Raw genomic sequence first — 18,477 nt, forward strand, 5'->3', positions numbered from 1 at the left:
TCTCCCTGGAAATAGACCCCCTAATGGCATGGGCGGAAGCGAACCTACAAGAGATCTCAGCCGCCCACATCGCGGGAAAAGACAACGTCACTGCGGATTACCTCAGCAGAGAAAGTCTAGACCCAGGGGAATGGAGGCTGTCGGCCACAGCCTTCCAGTTGATAGTAAACCGCTGGGGAACACCAGCCATGGACCTCCTGGTAACCCAGTCCAATGCCCAAGGTCCCAGCTTCTTCAGTCGCAGAGGGAACCACAATCCCAAGAGATCGATGCCCTCGTCCAGGCCTGGCCACAAGACACCCTGCTATATGCCTTCCCACTGTGGCTGCTACTGGGCGGGATCATCCGCAAATAGAACACCACAGGGGGCCAGTACTTCTAGTGGCCCCGGACTGGCCAAGAAGGCCGTGGTATGCAGACATGCGAAGACTACTGACAGGGAGCCCGCTCCCTCTACCTCCACACAGGGATCTGCTCCAACAAGGCCCGATCCTCCACAAAGACCCAACTCTATTCTCTCTTATGGTCTGGCCATTGAGAGGACATGCCTGAAGAAGAGCAGATACTCGGGGGCGGTGATTGACACCCTGCTTCGAGCAATCAAGTTTTCCACATCCCTAACCTACATACGAATATGGACAATATTCAAAGCCTGGTTTGAAGACCGCTACATTCTCCCACAGACAGTCAAAATTCCCATGATTCTGGAATTCCTGCAGAACGGCTCACAGAATGGGTTGTCTCTCAACTCCATCAAGGTGCAGGTGGCCGCGTTGGCCTGCTACAGAGTCAAAATGGAGGGCGGCAGCCTAGCCTCTGACCCGGACGTCTCCAGTTTCCTGAAAGGGGTCAAACAGATCCGATCACCCCTAAAGTGGCCAGTACCTTCATGGAATCTCAATCTAGTCCTAGACCTCCTAGCGGGAGCCTCCTTCAGACCCACCCCCGGTCTGTCCCTCCGACTGCTAACATTGAAGACTGCATTTCTAGTGGCAGTCTGTTGGGCCCGTCGCATCTCCAAGCTTCAAGCACTGTCCTGTCGAGAACTGTTCCTCAGGTTCACACCGGGATCCATACAGCTACACACTGTCTCCTCCTTCCTCCCAAAAGTGGTTTCTCACTTCTATCTAAACCAAACCATCTTGCTACCATCGCCAGATGAGCATAAGGACATGGAAGATTCTCGCCGCCTTCGCCACCTTAACGTCGCAGACTCCTAGTTCGATACCTGGAAAGATCAGAATCCGTACGAAAGACGGACCACCTATTCGTCCTTCACAGTGGGAAGAAACAAGGGGAAGTGGCCTCACGGGCAACATAGCCCACTGGATCAAAGAAGTTATCAAGACAGCCTACGTAGAGGCAGGCAAGCCTCCACCTCTACAAGCCAAGGCCCATTCCACTAGAGCCCAGGCAGTATCCTGGGTGGAAACCAAGATGCTGTCACCCACCGAGATCTGTTGGGCAGCGACATGGTCCTCCATTCACACCTTCTCTAGGTTCTACCGCCTGGATGTCCAGGCTCAGGAGGACACCATTCGCAAGGGCAGTACTAAGTGGGCCATGGGCAGCCTCCCACCCGGTTCGGGAGTAGCTTTTGTACATCCCATTGGTCCTGAGTCCATCTGCTACACGCTACGGAATAGAGAAATTACTTACCTGATAATTTAGTTTTCCTTAGTGTAGACAGATGGACTCAGCATCCCGCCCACGGCTGCCGACAAACACGGAAACCTCGGGTGACATTCCCCGAGAGCAAGACAAACACGGGTAAGCCAAGCTTCCCTCTAATTAGGACACCCATACCTACCGGGTGTCGGCATTTCTCGGTTGAGTGCACTGGCGGTCTCCAGCTATAACCACATCAACCGGTTCAAGTTAATCACGTTAACCAAATTAATCAAGTTATTCAGTCACACATGTATCCACAATTGCTTTTCGAAGGGAATACTGAAAAGCAGAGCTTCCTGCAGGGGTATATGTACTAGGGCTGTTGTCAGATTGAAATCTGATCAGTCTCCACCTGCTATCAGGAGCACACTATACCCATTGGTCCTGAGTCCATCTGTCTACACTAAGGAAAACGAAATTATCAGGTTAGTAATTTCTCCATCATTCTAGTTTGTGTGTCAGTTAAAATGCAATAAACACAGCAGAGGAAGGTTTAAATTCTGCGAATGTTGTAGTAATTTTAGTTATATGATATTATATAATTGGATTAACATTCCAGGTTGCACATTAAAGGATTCTGATAGTTTTTAGTTTTTATAAATTTTTGGCTTTTATGCCTCAACTTTACAGTATTCTTGAGTTCTTTTAATACACATCTTTGAGGATGTCATTGCCTACTTAATATATTGTAATGTACATAGTACAACCTTTCAGAGTGTTTTACAGAACTGTGGAATTAATTACTCCATCCTGATGCAGGTTGCTATTCATTTTATATACTGTAGGAGGATTAAAAACTAAGTAGTAAAATTTAAGACCTGTGAGCAGGCTCGCATGGACGCGGTGATTTTATAACACATGCGAGTGTTATAAAATTGGTTATATGCTCATACGTGTGCACATGATTTGATATGGGCACGCGCATATGGCAACTCAAGCGCACAAGTGGGGGGAATTTTAGTAACTACGCACACCAGCGCAATTACCTATTTCTCACAGGACAAGCAGGATGGTAGTCCTCACATATGGGTGACATCATCAGGATGGAGCCCAATCACGGAACACTTTTGTCAAAGTTTCTAGAACTTTGACAGGCACCTACTGGGCATGCCCAGCATGGCACTAACCCTGCATCCAGCAGGGGTCCCCCTTCAGTCTCTCTCTTTTTTTTTTTTTCCCCCACGCAGCAGTAGCCACGCGGGTTAAGGAGCTCTCTAGAGATTCCTGACAGGAATTTTCCTCATGGAACTTCTTTCAAAATTTTCAAAAAAATTATACCCCATAGGGGGTCCCCCTATCGATAACAGTACTCCGCGGTTGAAATATAAGGCTTTACCCTCGTTGCGGTCTATTCCCGTCAAGTTTTCCCTTCGGGGCCTACTGGCCATCGACTGCACCGCCGCTAAATTTTTGTCGAAGTCATGGTGTCGGGTTTTCGTCGGTGCCCCGATTGTCCTCGGACAATGTCCATCACAGACCCGCATAGGGTTTGTGTATTGTGTTTGGGGTCCGACCACAACATGCTAACTTACACCAAATGTGCTCAGATGACACTGAAGGGCCGTAAGGCCCGCTCAGAAAAAAAGGAGTTTCTTTTTCAGTCAAAACCCCTGACTCCATCAACCGCTTTGACTTCATCTGAGCCGGTGCCATCGACCTCTCGCCAGCAGTGAGACACCGGTGCTGCCCGACCGGCATTGACTACTCCAAAGGTGTCAACTTCTTCCTCATAGCCTCAGGGGAAGGACCGAGGAGAACATCGTGAAAAGCGTCGACACCGTCATTGGAAGGCTCAGTCCATTGATCCAGGCAAGCCCTCGGCATCGGCGTCGACAGTGCCATTGATAAAGAAATCCTGTCCTGAGAAGGCCCCATCCTCCTCTGAGACTGGGTCACCGAGGCATTCCCCACCTTCATTGGTGCCGGGAGCCGCGACTCCACTTTCACCAGTGGACCCTCCGGCTACGCCAGTGTTGCCTCCTACTCCGGAGCTGGGGTTCCACGGCCCAGGCTTCCACGAGGAATTGGATCGCATGATCCAAGAGGCCATCGGTAAGGCACTGCAGGGCTTTGAACCTCCATCGGTATTGATGCCGATGCCAGCCCCAGTCACCGACCCTATTCCCACGGCACTCGCACTGCTGCTCGGCTGGCTGGATGCATTGATCGGTGCTCTTCCGCCGCTGGAACTGAGGACCCCGGTAGGACCACTGCCTTCCAAGCTGATACCCTTGTCATCAAAGGACGAAGAAACACAGATATCCATACCGCTGTCTGGGATCTTGCCACAGACTCATCCATCGATGTCGCTGGTTCCATCGGTGCCCTTGCCTCCATCTGTTCCACCTTAGATGCTTTTGATGCCTAGGCATGGTCCATCGGGAATAGCACCATTACTCTCCTCTGGAGATCCTGTGGGACCTGGTGATCAACCTTACGATCCTTGGACCGATGATTCTTCCCAGGATACTGATGACTTACCTTCACAGCCATCACTCCCTGAGGAGAGAAGACGTTCTCCTCCAGATGACCTGTCCTTTATTAATTTTATTAAAGAAATGTCAGAGACAATTCCATTTCAGCTTCAGATGGAAGAGGATTCAAGGCACAAGGTGCTAGAAGTACTCCAGTTTCTCGATGCCCCAAAGGAAATCATGTCTATTCCTATTCATGAAATCCTAATTGTCCTGCTGAAAAGGAATTGAGCGCACCCAGGCTCGGTACCACCTGTCAACCGAAAGACAGATGCCACCTACCTTGTCCAGACAGCCCCTGGGTTTCAAAGAACACAATTGGATCACCATTCTGTGGTTGTAAAGTCAGCCCAGAAGAAAGCACTATGTTCTAAACCTCATTCCTCCATACCCTCAGGGAAGGAACAGAGGTCCCTGGATGCTTTTGGCAGGCGTGTCTTCCATGGCTCAATGCTCATTTCTCGCATTGCTTCCTACCAGTTATACATGACCCAGTATTTATTTATTTACTTCTTTTTGCTATACCGATGTTCAGGACATAATAGTCCTATCACACCGGTTTACATCGAACACAGGGTAAACAGCGAGTTATAGGAAAGTTACATAAAACAGGGAAATAAATACAGGATAACTTAGTAACGGAAAATTCCAAGAAGCAAAGAAATTAGACATAGAAACTAATAAATAAACATAACTTAACTCGGGTACTTAACTATAATCGTGAGGCAGGTAGGGTCTGGGGGGAGGCGGGAGGTATAAGGGGGCTGAGGAGGGGTATAGAGAGAGGGAAGGGAAGATGACTAATAAACAGAGGTGGAGGTGGAATGGCATATTGAGCACAAAGGAGATGAAGGGCGAGGGAAGACGCATAGAGATAGCGGTTTTGTAGATTAGGGGAAGGCTTGTTTGAAAAGCCAAGTCTTCAATTTTTTCCTAAAGGTGATCAGGCATTGTTCTTGGCGTAGCTCCGTAGGTAATGCGTTCCACTGAGAAGGTCCAGCAGTAGAGAATGTGCGTTTCCGAAAGGATGGGTGACGTGTGGCTTTGGGGGGGGGGGGACGTGTAGGGTCTCTTTGTAGGCCGTTCTGATGGGTCTCATGGAGGAGTGGAATTGTAGTGGAATTTTTAGCTGGTGCAGGTTCTTGAGGATGGGTGTGATGTGGTCACTTCTATTGGAGTTGGTTAGGATCCTTGCGGTGGCATTCTGAAGCATCTGCAAAGGTTTAGTGGTGAAGGCGGGGAGGCCCAGAAGTAAAGAATTACAGTAGTCAATTTTTGAGAATAGGATGGCTTGAAGAACTGAGCGGAAATCTTGAAAGTGAAGGAGAGGTCTGAGCCTTTTCAGAGTATGTAGTTTAAAGAAACAATCTTTTGTGGTGTTATTGATGAATTTTTTGCAGTTCAGACGGTTGTCTAAAATAGATCCAAGATCTCTGACTTGGGTCAAAGATGGTGAATTGAGGTTGTTGGGGGGAGGGGATATGGTCGTTGGGAGAGATGGGGAGTAGTTCGGTTTTGGAGGTGTTGAGGACTAGATTGAGGCTGGAGAGGAGCAGGTTGATGGATTGAAGGCAGCTGTTCCAGAAATTCAGAGTCTTGGCGATGGGTACTGTTATAGGTATCAGTATCTGTACATCGTCAGCGTAAATGAAATGTGTTACTTTAAGATTTGCGAGCAGCTGGCAAAGGGTTAGGAGATATGTTAAAGAGTGGGTGAAAGTGATGATCCTTGCGGAACTCCGTGAGAGGAGCTGATTGGGAGGGATTATTTATTCTGACCTTGTAGTTCCTGTTATAACAGGAACAGGGACTTTTTCAAGAAGATCCAAGATTTCTCAGAATCTTTACCAGAACAATTCCAGGATCCACTCAATGCTATGGCTCAGAAAGGCCTAGATGCTGGCAAGCATGAGGTCCACGCTGCCTATGATATTTTTGACACTGCCTCCAGAGTGTCCACAGCGGGGATTAGTGCAAGAAGGTGGGCCTAGCTGAAGTCCTCAGACCTAAGACCAGAGGTGCAGGACCGGTTAGCAGACCTACCCTGCGCTGGAGATAATCTCTTCAGGGACAAAATCCAGGAAACAGTGGCACAGCTAAAAGACCACCATGAAACACCGCGCCAGCTTTCCTCAGTACCTTCTGATTTCCCGTCCACTTCTAAGAGGACATTCTGAAGGGACTCTAAGCAACCGTCTTTCAAGCCATGGAGATATTATCCTCCTGCCGCTGGAGGTCGTCCTTTCAGGCCTTACCAGAAGGGTCAGCCCAGGCAAACCCAACCTCAGAAGACCCAGCCAGCCCCTCAACTGGGCCCTGGAAGAGGAGGTATCAACCCTCCTGAAATCCCAGGCAATAGAACCAGTGCCCCTCTCTCAGCAGGGGCAGGGGTTCTATTCCAGGTATTTCCTCATCCCAAAAAAGTCAGGCGGCATTCGTCCAATACTGGACCTGCGTGCCATAAACAGATATCTTCAGAGGGAGAAGTTCAGGATGGTGACCTTGGGTTCTCTACTGCCTTTTCTACAAAGAGGAGATTGGCTTTGCTCTCTTGATCTACAAGACGCGTATACACTCATCTCGATCACTCCGTCCCGTCGCAAATTCCTTTGTTTCCTGGTCGGCCCCTGGCATTTTCAGTACCGGGTACTGCTGTTCGGCCTATCATACACTCCTCGAGTCTTCACCAACTGCCTCCTAGTAGTTGCGGCCTACCTGAGATGTCGGGGTGTTCATGTCTACCCTTATCTCGATGATTGGCTGATAAGGGCTCTGACTCAGAGGGATGCATTAGCCTCCTTACGTCTAACAATCCGTACGTTGCTGCCTCTCGGGTTTCTAATCAACTACCCCAAGTCCAGCCTAGTTCCATCTCAAGCCCTATCCTTCATAGGAGCCAACCTGGACACCATGCAGGCAAAAGCGTTCCTCCCTCATGATCAAGCTTGTACTCTCTTATCCCTCGCACAATGCCTCCAGAATCTGTGTTCTTCGATAGCTCATCATTTTCTCATTTTGCTGGATCACATGGCGTCCGCTGTACATGTCACTCCAATGACACGCCTCACCATGAGACATGCAGTGGACTCTAAAGTCCCAGTGGACTCAGGCTTACTAGCCAATGTCCAGCATTGTCCACGTTACCAAGCAGCTCCGCCTATCACTAGCCTGGTGGGTTCAGCTCTCCAACCTCCTTCAAGGCCTACCCTTTCAGGTTCCAGAGCCTCAAATTGTCCTAACGATAGACGCTTCCAATCTAGGTTGGGGTGCTCATGTCAACGACCTACAGACTCAGGGTCCCTGGTCTCCAAGGGAAGCCAAACATCAGATAAATTTCTTGGAACTTCGAGCGATCAGATACGCCCTCAGAGTCTTTCAGGATCGCCTCTCAAACAAGACAATCCTGATTCAAACCAACAACCAGGTAGCGATGTGGTACATCAACAAGCTCAGGCTGAGCAAAGGGGAACGGGCTCCTACCTTCTGTGTCAGGAAGCTGCACAGATATGGGCGTGGGCTCTTTCCCACTTGATGTACCTCAGAGCGACCTACTTGGCGGGCGTGGACAATGTTCTGGTAGACAGATTGAGCCAGACCTTCCATCCGCACGAATGGTCTCTCAACCCAATGGTAGCGGACACAATCTTCCAACGTTGGGGGTATCCACACATAGACCTCTTTGCGTCCTTCCACAACCACAAAGTAGAAAACTTCTCGCTCATTCGTAGCCGCCACTCACAGCAGAGGGACGCTTTCACCCTCTTGTAGTCCAGCGGTCTCCTCTATGCGTACCCTCCACTTTCACTCATATCAAAGACTCTCATGAAGTTATGAAGGGACAAGGGCTTAATGATCCTGATAGCCCCTCACTGGCCACGCCAAGTCTGGTTCCCAATCCTCAAGGATCTATCGGTTCACTGGCACATCGCTCTATGGAAGGATCCACTCCTGATAACTCAGAATGAAGGGTGCCTACACCACCCCAACCTCCAGGCCCTGTCGCTGACAGCCTGGATGTTGAAAGGTTAATACTTCAACCCCCTTAACCTTTCAGAGTCAGTGTCCCAATTCCTGGTAGCTTCACGAAAGCCTTCCACGAGACGCTCTTATCGTTCCAAGTGGAAAATGGTTACGGTCTGGTGCACGTCCATGTCCATAGACCCCTTCACTTGTTCCACTGTGAAGTTTCTGGACTATCTCTGGCATCTGTCAGAATCAGGTCTGACGACTTCCTCTATAAGAGTGCATGTCAGTGCAGTAGCCGCTTTCCACAACGGAGTAGGAAATGTCTCTATTTCGATACAGCCCTTAGTCACACAATTCATGAGTGGGTTGCTCCACCTGAAACCTCCATTGCGCCCTCCAGCTCCTGCTTGGGACCTTAACGTGGTCTTAGGGCAGCTCATGAAACCTCTGTTTGTGCCTCTGCACTCCTGTGATCTCCGCTATCTCACCTGGAAAGTAATTTTTCTTCTCGCTATAACATCTGCTCGTAGAGTTAGTGAATTATAGGCATTAGTCACCTTACCCACCTTACACTCTGTATGACAGAGTGGTTCTCCGTACACACCCTAAGTTTTTACCAAAGGTAGTGTTGGAATTTCATCTTAATGAATCCATCATCTTACCTACTTTATTCCCAAGGCCCCATTCAAACCCAGGATAAAAAGCTCTACATTCCCTGGACTGCAAACATGCCCTAGCCTTTTATCTGGAGCGCACGTCAGCCCACAGAAAGTCCACTCAATTATTTGTCTCTTTCGATAACATCAAATTGGGAAATCCAGTGGGAAAACAGACCCTTTCTTCCTGGTTGGCGGACTGTATCTCCTTTTGCTACCAGCAATCAGGCATTCCGCTACAAGACCGTGTGAAAGCACATTCTGTTAGGGCCTTGGCAACCTCTGTGGCACACCTTCGTTCGGTGCTACTTGTTGATATTTGTAAGGCTGCGACCTGGAGCGCTCTCCAAACCTTCGGAGCCCATTATTGCTTAGATAAGGCTGGCCGGCAAGATTCAGTCTTTGGCCAGTCTGTTCTACGCAACTCATTCTCAGCTTAACTACCCAACATCCTACCAGCGACCCGTTCTGGGTTTTCAGGATGCCCTCCTACCCAAATCCACCCCTGTTTTTGTGCCTGTTGCATGTCTTTAGGTGCTTTTGGTGCATTGCTTGGGCATCCTCAGCTCGCTACTCACCCATATGTGAGGACTACCATCCTGCTTGTCCTGTGAGAAAGCAGATTTGCTTACCTGTAACAGGTGTTCTCACAGGACAGCAGGATGTTAGTCCTCACGAAACCCACCTGCCACCCTGCGGAATTGGGTTCACTTGCAATTTATTTTATTTTTTTGCACGTACTTCTTACTATACATTGGATGCAGGGTTAGTGCCATGCTGGGCATGCCCAGTAGGTGCCAGTCAAAGTTCTAGAAACTTTATTTATTTATTTAGCATTTTTTATATACCGAGGTTCTGGTAACAATGTTATCAATCACTTCGGTTTACATTTAACTTTGGGATGACATAACACGAATGTCTTACATAGAACAAGGCAGTGAGAACTGGGAGAAAATTAAATAAATTAAATTAAATTGCATAGCACATTATGAGAAACAACATTTTAACTTACTGAAATCTAGCATATTGAAATCTAACATTCTAGCGATTAGGATCGGTCATGTAACACGAAGTCTGTCTTAGGCAGGAGGAGATTGAATTTGTTTCTGGGATTATTATGTAGTGTAGTGGGACACATGGTGTGTTGAACCAGACGGGATAGTGTTAGTGAAGTCGAATCAGGCATATGCTTTGACAAAAGTGTTCCGTGATTGGGCTCCATCCTGATGATGTCACTCATATGTGAGGACTAATATCCTGCTTTCTTGTGAGAACACCTGTTACAGGTAAGCAATTCTGCTTTCCCCAGTTCGTTTCTAGTTCGGCCCAGTGAAGAGAGGACTTCCTAAACCCCCTAGGTAACTTGCCTCCCTTTTACCCTGTTAGCCCCAAGCCTTAAAACCCCACTGACTAGCCTAGTTTTTTTTTTGTTACACGACTTACATGCCGTCTATAGCAGAAGTAAAGTTATAAGGTAGGAGACTCCGGTGCATGCTTGAGTATAAAACACGTGCAGACTTCATGGTGTAGTTCTGGCCCGCCCGTGCCCCACTCAGACCATGCCCACACCCCACCCCTTTTGGTGAGAGATTTTTACGTGCATACCCACGTGTGGGTTTGAAAATCCACGCAGTGCGCATAAGGCCAAATCACGTATGTATGTCCCGGGTTTGGCGCATGTAGAGCTTTTAAAATCAACCAGTAAATTAGTAATCCTGGGCTTTTATCATGTACAGATGCAGAAGAAGCAGCAACCATACACATAGGTAAGTCACACAAAACGCTGGTGCAGGATCAATGTTAAATCACCATTTAGTGGTGTACTTTAATAGATTCCAAAATCACAAAGTGAGAATGTTTATATCGGCAACTCCATAGCTTCAAAATCAACCATGTAAAAGAGGTCCCATGTAAAAGAGGGGACCTCTTTTACATGGTTGATTTTGAAGCTATGGAGTTGCCGATATAAACATTCTCACTTTGTGATTTTGGAATCTATTAAAGTACACCACTAAATGGTGATTTAACATTGATCCTGCACCAGCGTTTTGTGTGACTTTTATCATGTACCCCAGATTCTAACAAATATACTGTATTTGCGGGCTTATAGGATGCAGTTTTTCCCCCTCAAAATAGGGGGAAAATATGGAGTGCGTCCTATGCGCTGGTAATCAAAATTAACAGCGTCCAATGGGGGGGAAGTGATGTGGTGAGGAACAATACGGTTACTTATTTTTCTAAGCGGCCTATTAAAATTGATCATGCTCATAGAGCCCTAGCACCAGCACAGGGTAATCGCCCATGCGACGTGATTATTCAGCTGTACAATATTACTGATTATACTAACAGCGTCTGGTGGGGGAGTGACGCGGTGGTGTCGGGGAGCGAGGGCGTGCTGTCCGATTGGCCGGTGTAAAGGGGGCTTGCTTCGGCAAGCCCCTTTTGCCCAGCACCGGAGAATGATGCACAAGACAGGGAATTTTGCTTGTCTACACAATTTTAAGGAAAAAATAATTTTCTAACTTGGCTGGTGCTGGTCAAAAGGGGCTTGCACCGGCCAAGTTAGAAAATTATTTTTTCCTTAAAATTGTGTAGACAAAAGGGGGTGCGTCTTATACGCCACCGCGTCCCATACGCCGGCAAATACGGTAAGTACATTCTTTGATCAGCAGAGCTGTCTCAGCATAGTTTTGCTCTTTAAAGATAATTTGTGTGAAAAGAACTCATGACACAGGGACATTGTAAAGGATTTTAAGTCTAGTTAGATGTGTTTCAGTGTAATAATTGTTCTACATCTTTCAAGATATATACATGTTTTATTTCATTTCTTTGTTTTATTTACTGCATTTTTATTAAGTTATGTATTTTATTTTGTACATGACATTGATTAAGATTTTCTTTTATGATTGCTGTTGTTTTTATGAATTTTATTTCCATGTGAACCGGTATGATTTTTCAGGAATATCGGTACACACAAATAAATAAATAAATGTTCCACAACTCTGATTTCTGGAGGAGTATAAGTATTTTCTTTCTCTTTTCAGATACCTAGCTTACCGTAATTTCATTATTGATACGTACCGACTGAATCCTCAGGAATACTTAACCAGCACAGCATGCAGGAGAAATCTAACTGGAGACGTTTGTGCGGTAATGAGGTAGGTGATAAAAAGCAATCTGTTTTGCATAATATTTTTAAAAATTAAGTAGCAAATCGCTGACAGACTAACATAAAACACAACTAATTTTGATTATACATATCCAGCTTTAACAGCTCAGTAACATTAGGATGCATGCAAAGGTCTAGCAGTGAAATAGGGGCTATTTAGTCTTTGCAGTTGGTGCTACATTTATATTTATCTGTTGAGAAGGTTGTATGTGTACCAGGGTTATACATTTGTTCCTAACAAATGGGGAAAAATGGACTGACTCGTATTTTAATTTCATTCATGGACCCCCTGAAACAAATGAAGAGGTCCCATGAATTTGAACAAAAATTTTCATCACATTTGTTTGTTTCCCATTCAAGTCTATGGCTGTGCTGTGAGCAAACAGGTGCAGGTAATTTAGTGACCAGCTCTTGCATCTGTGACATCACAGCTACCTGGCATCTGAGACAGGACAAACTGTCAGGGAGACCAGTCAGAGGACAAATTGTGATGAAGCATCTTTTTACCCGATTTATAGCTGCCATCTGGATCAAGTGACACTGTCCTCTTGCTGAAAGGCCTAAGCATGTGCAATAAGCTATTTTTTCTCTCTTATTTGATAGAGAAGGATCTGTTTGAGCAGCTCAGAGTTTGAAAAAAAGATTTTAAAACGTTGTTTTTGGCATTGGTAAAGGACTGTTTCTGATATTCTCTGCTGCAGTGGTATCACTGACTGTGATAGAACGACAGAGGCAGTGACACTGAGCTTTCTCTGTTCACTGGGGGATGATGGTAGGAGTATGGAGACTGAAGCAGTGCTTTTCTTTGAGTGTCTAGTGCAGTGCAGTGAGGTTAGCACACTGATAAGTGAAAATTCAAAGTCTTGCCAGACTGCCAGCCTTGTAAGTTCTGTTTAACTTTCTAACAGATTTTGTGTGTGGAAAAGGAGTTAATCAGCGCACACAATCACTATACATGTGTCATTTTTGCCCACAGTAGAGTGGTATTGTGAGTGGTGTTATAGTATAAAATTATTGTGTGATATCCAAACCCCCAATAGTCACTTCAAATTCCATCATGCAACTGAGAGCAAAAGGCAGAGGAGGGAATGGAAGCTTTGGCAGGGGTAGAGGATTTGCTGCAGAGTCAGCCCAGCCCAATAGCAGCGATTTTAAAAGAAAAAAACAAGGAAAGTACAGCCCTAAACTGAAAAGACAATTTTTTGGGGTGAAGAGTGGCAGGAACAATTGAAATTTGGAGAGCATATGCCACCATCACCTGTTCCTCTCCCTCTTGTTTTGGAGCAGATGGAAATGTCGGGCCTGAGCTGAATGGCCCAGAACCCACCAGTTACCTGGCGCCAAGTCATGGCTTTCTCCTTCTTCCTCCCACGCCACAGTAGCATATAAGGGGCCTTTGCATCGGTCTTCATCGACATCATTTGCTGTTGCATGCTGTGAGTTAGTGTGCCGATGATGTTATCCGGGAGAACTGCGGATGATGTCAGTGGAAGGGGGATGCAAGTTGCAGTCCTGTGATGACAGACCACCATAAATTCAGTTCCCCAGAGCTGCAATTCATCTTTTCTGCTCTATCACTCCCACCTTCCCATCCCCTTTTTGTTAAGTGTTTACCTATTGGGTAAACAAATGAATAAACTTTAAAATGGCTGGATATGTGTTAAACAGTTAGGTCAGTACATTGACCAATTATGAGTGCTGTGCGCATATGTGGCTGTATATATAATTGTGTGAAGGGTGTATGTGTAGGGACTCAGACAAGTGGGGGTAGATCATTATATATCTATGCTTGACATTTTTCATAACCATCCTTATGGGTGAAAGACAAATGGGTGCAAGGCTTCTGGTATGTTTTAATTGGGATGTAAGGGTAATTTTACCTCATTTGCTTCTGTAGGCAAATGGTCAGTATAAGATGGCTTCTGCCAGTCTTTGTATATATTCTGTTTTCTTTCAGATAATAAGCAATGTTAACTGGGGAAGTTGTAATTTGTATTGACTGATCATGTTGTCTTAATGAGGGCGGGTATCCGAGTCAGTGATCTTGAGATAAGGTGGTGCTAGCGTTTCAGCACAGTACTAGGTCAGCCATCAGCTGGCAGGAGAATGCTTTTACAACAAAAATGGTGGATCATCGTTACATCTTGGAAGTGAGGCCCCTTAGCTTGAAACAAGATGGAGGGCCAGATGCAAAAATTATTGGCTTGTTTGGTTTCATGGCAGGCAGCAGGATTGTGAGCATAGCCCAGGTGTTCATTACCACGGCTCAGGTACGGGTTAATTATTGTGATTTTTGTTAATAAAGCTGGGGCCTTTACATCCATTTATATTGCCTGTGTTCATCCTGTTTGTGTCTTGACTTCACTCATCTGGTGTGGCTTTGGGGGGGGGGGGGGGGGGGGCGGAATTGGGTTGGCCGGCCCAATGTTCTAGTCATGACTGCCAGCGTTAAAGGCAGGAGAGTGATCCAAGGCCAGCAGTAGCAGGGCAGGGGCATAAACTGGGGCAGCAGATGTGCAACAGCCAAAATCAGCAGCATGCTCCTTTACATTGGTTACTGCTTCTGAGGCAATGAATGCAATATTTTCAACAACTGATTCTGAGGAAGAATCTTGTTTGGGATTCACCAAATCAGAAATTGAAGAGCTAGTAGCTGAAGTAAATTTGGGAGGTTTAGTCAGTAGCATTTTAACCTCCAGTGTGGTGATAGGTGGAAACATTTTTTAAATTATATTTAACCACCTTATATTTTGCAGTTTCCCTTTTGTTCCAGTGCAGATCCCACTGCTACATATTTAGAAATATACTATTGAGAGCAACCCCCAGGAAGAGTGGGCAATACAGGCAGAGAGCATGAGTGATGTCTTTGGCATTTTTTCCTCAGCGTCCACCTTCAACCTCTGCAGTGCCAGCATCAGCCCTCAAGGAAGTAGAGAGATTACAGAAGACTTCCTGATCTGGAGGCTCTTTAAAGTGTATTGCTTACTCTATTCACTGAAGTAAAACTATTAGTCAAGGGAAGCAAGTGCTGTTTCTAACAAATGTTGGTATGTACCATCACCTGTAGAAGCAGCACCCACTCTGGCATTAAGGGATGATGGCAGTACTAGACTGGAGACACCTGACTCTCTAAATAAAAGCCAGAGGAAAGGGATTGAAAAGGGGAAGACTTTTTTCCCAAAGCTGATCACACAGTCCCTTCCAGCAGTCAGATGGCAAGCCAGCAGCCCTCTGTCATGCATCCGCAGTAGCAACCCACCATATAGGAAATGGGATGGCAGTCTGCATCACTGTCGCAGGGCAAGAGGCAGGCAGGATTGAAAGTAGTAACGAGGAGCATTGGGAAAATGATTGCCTTGGATGGTCCCCCCTCCCCCCACCATACAGGTAGTGGAGAAACATGAGTTTGAGTTGTATGTGTTAACCCCAAATTACAAAGTGCCCTCCAGGTTAAGGGCAATGGAAGATGGGAACTTTTAGGGCATCTGTTGCTGTGCACACTTGCTGCACCTGGTAGTGAGGGGTGTCCTAGGGCAAAGGACCATGGGAGTCTATTCCTGAAGGATCTGATAGAGAGGTGCAGGAAAATAGGGCATTTCCATCAAAACTTGAAAGGGGGCAGTTTCTCTGAGACTAGGAAGAATTTTGGATGTCTCATAAGTACGTGATTCAAGATGTTGGTACCTATTCCACCTATATGATGCTGCAGAGGTTAGTGGAGCAGCAGACACCCCTTAATGATCTGTCTCTGGAAACAGAAATAGGTGTTGATCGTCCCTTGGGACATCATGATTGGACAGTGAAGAGGCAGCTGATAGAAATCCTGAAGCCTTTCAAAGATATCACAAGTATCTGACTTCCAGAAGTGCCATCCTGTGCCTGGTCACCCCTGTAGTAAACATTCTGGAGGAAAAGGTACATGGTTTCCGTGAGCAAGAGGAATTGAAAGTACAGGTGTTACAATTTGTGGACTTCTTGCAGCTGCAAATGATACTGAAACCTCTGACACAAAAAATACATATATACTTGTCATACTTGGTGATTCACGGGTGAAAGGGCGTCTTGCCCTCCATCCCAGCGTCTAACACACATGAATGAAATACTGGTAGGCAGGGTATGTGAACAGATGAACAGGAGCACCAGAGGCATGGTAGAGATTTAGTTCATGAAAGAGTGGCCACCCCAAAAATTAGTGCAGGCACGAGCAGTACCCTGTCAGCTAACACTTCCTCCTCTACCTTAATATGACAAACCCACATTACCAGCACAGAACAGTCTCGTCTGACACAGGCCATAGTTAAAGCAGCTGGCAAGAGACCCTTGGCTCACCCCAGCAAAGTAGAATTTTTAGATAGCATGTCACAGAAATTTCTGCTGAACTCCTTCAAGGGCATGAATACAGATATGCTGGCATATTGGGCCAAAAGTTATCACTCTGGCCAGACCTAGCCAAGGTGGCTTAACACATCCTTTCCTACCCACCAACCAGCATGCTCAGAAAATGCATCTTCTCAATGGAAGGAGATATTGTGAGCTCTCATCATTCCAGGCTGCCACCTGACTTGATGAAAAAAATTGGTGTTTCTGAACATCCTTCTGTCTTTGCTGTGCTTTCCAGAATTTCCATGTGAATGTGAAGATGGAAAGCACCTTGGAGGTCTTGCTGCCACTCTGCCTAACTGCCATGCCCCAGATATACCACCGTTGGAGTCTTGCAACCAATATCTCTACCTGTCATGTCCTCTGTGTAGCACTTTTGACTGTTTTGCTGCTAGTATGCCTGTCTGCTATGCTTCTGATGGTACTACTTTAGGGGTCTTGCTGCCACTATACCTACCTGCTATGCACCAGCTATACCCACCTATAGGGATCTTGTTGCAAATATGCCTATCTGCCATGCTCCTTTATGTGCCACCTTGGGAGTTTTAATGCCTCTATGGTGTTTGCTGTTTGGATCCCAGCCTAGTTCTTCTACTCTACTTCTTTGTTATACTGGGTTTTTTTGTCCCCAAAATAAAAATGGAGGGGGAGAATTTCTCTTCCCACCCCACCTCTTTTCTGGTTTTCTGTCTTGCTGTGTAGACCTTTTTATGTGTATGTGCTGTTTACGATTGACAGCACTCTGTCTTGGGGGTTTTGATGCCTTTGTCCTGATTGCAATTCCCTGCACCATAACTTGGGGGTCAGCACTTGACATGTATTAGCTCTACAATTACAACAGTTATCCAAATAATAGATGGAGCCATAACTGATTTAATAATCCATTTGCAGTTTAACTATACTGACCCTATGTACTTAAAATGTGTATGGCTTAATCTTTGACAGAAGAATATGCTACTGGTAGAATCAACTAAGTAGCCATGTCTACTCTGACTTTCTTCAAGGTTCTTTTCAAATTCCCTTCCTTTATGGTATTTGCAGACTCTTGCTCTTGTCCTGGCCATCCTTTATTTTGCATGTTTGCTGGACCACTCTTGGCCTTTTCATACCACTCCTGGTACTCTTTTGCCCCTCCTGGTATCTTGGGCTATTGATACCATTCTTCCTCCTGCCTCAGCCCTCAAGGTACACCTTGGGGGGTTTTCAGCTACTTTCTGTATTGCTCTGCACCTTCACTGCCGCTTCACTGCTCTGGCTGTTATCTTTCCAAATCTCCTTTCCCTACAGTACTTGACACTTGATCTTACCCTGGCCATCTGATGCTTTACATAGGCCTTACCCACCCAGTTATTTTTAATGCTTTAATGTCCTCTTAAACATTTTGTTCAAATTCCTTTCCCTTACAGTTCTTGCAATTATTGGTCTCATCTGGTATTTAACCTTCCATGGATTATACTACAGCAGAAATCAAGGGCTGCATATCCCAGATCCCTTGCCAGACGTGCCTCTGCATACCTCTCCTCTGGAGGATCTTTGGCTACTCCAAATGTTTAGATAAGCTGCCAAAGTAAGGATGCCATCAAGCTCGTTAAGTTCCTGCAACCTCCAGCAGACTCCTCCAGATCCTTCAGATGATGATGTGGCAGATGCTAATGATATGCCTTTTGGTAGCCTGGAAATGGGTCCTGAAGTATAGAGTTCAGGCTACCATGGGGTTTGACATGGTCCAATTGCTGTACCACTCTGTGGAGGTGGAGTCAGCATTAAAGCATGGGAGGGATCCAAAATCATTGGATGTGTTTAGAGAAAAGGTCTTCCAGGGTTCCATGCTGATTGCCCAAATTGTGACTTATCCGCTCTATTTGATTCATTATATATATGAATGATGTAAAAGCTAAAACCATTGTCAGAATGGTCAGACCTAGAACAGGCAGAATGTGAAAAGCATCTCATCTGTTCTATTTATGAAGTTTTTGATACTGCAACCAAGACTTTGACATTTCTATAGGAACCCAAAAGCTCATGACATTGTGAGCAAGTGGCTTTCGAGAGAATGTGCATGATCATCTTTACAGATGTGCCCTGTGCAGGGGACAACTTATTTGGCAACAAAGTTCAAGAGACTATGGCTCTAATTAAGGAGCATCAGTTCACGTTAGTT

General features: G+C 46.0%; 1 protein-coding gene across 3 annotated transcripts in view; it reads left to right on the forward strand.

Annotated features, from left to right (window-relative positions):
- Positions 1-18,477, forward strand: part of SMARCC1 (SWI/SNF related, matrix associated, actin dependent regulator of chromatin subfamily c member 1) — a 557,827-nt gene that overhangs the window by 293,227 nt on the left and 246,123 nt on the right. For all 3 annotated transcript variants that reach the window (XM_029588188.1, XM_029588187.1, XM_029588189.1), the window contains one exon: positions 11,812-11,925. In XM_029588188.1, the coding sequence (XP_029444048.1) occupies positions 11,812-11,925 (114 nt within the window). The remainder of the gene's footprint in view (positions 1-11,811; positions 11,926-18,477) is intronic.

Source organism: Rhinatrema bivittatum, chromosome 2 (assembly GCF_901001135.1).
Source record: "Rhinatrema bivittatum chromosome 2, aRhiBiv1.1, whole genome shotgun sequence".
Classification (NCBI taxonomy): domain Eukaryota; kingdom Metazoa; phylum Chordata; class Amphibia; order Gymnophiona; family Rhinatrematidae; genus Rhinatrema; species Rhinatrema bivittatum.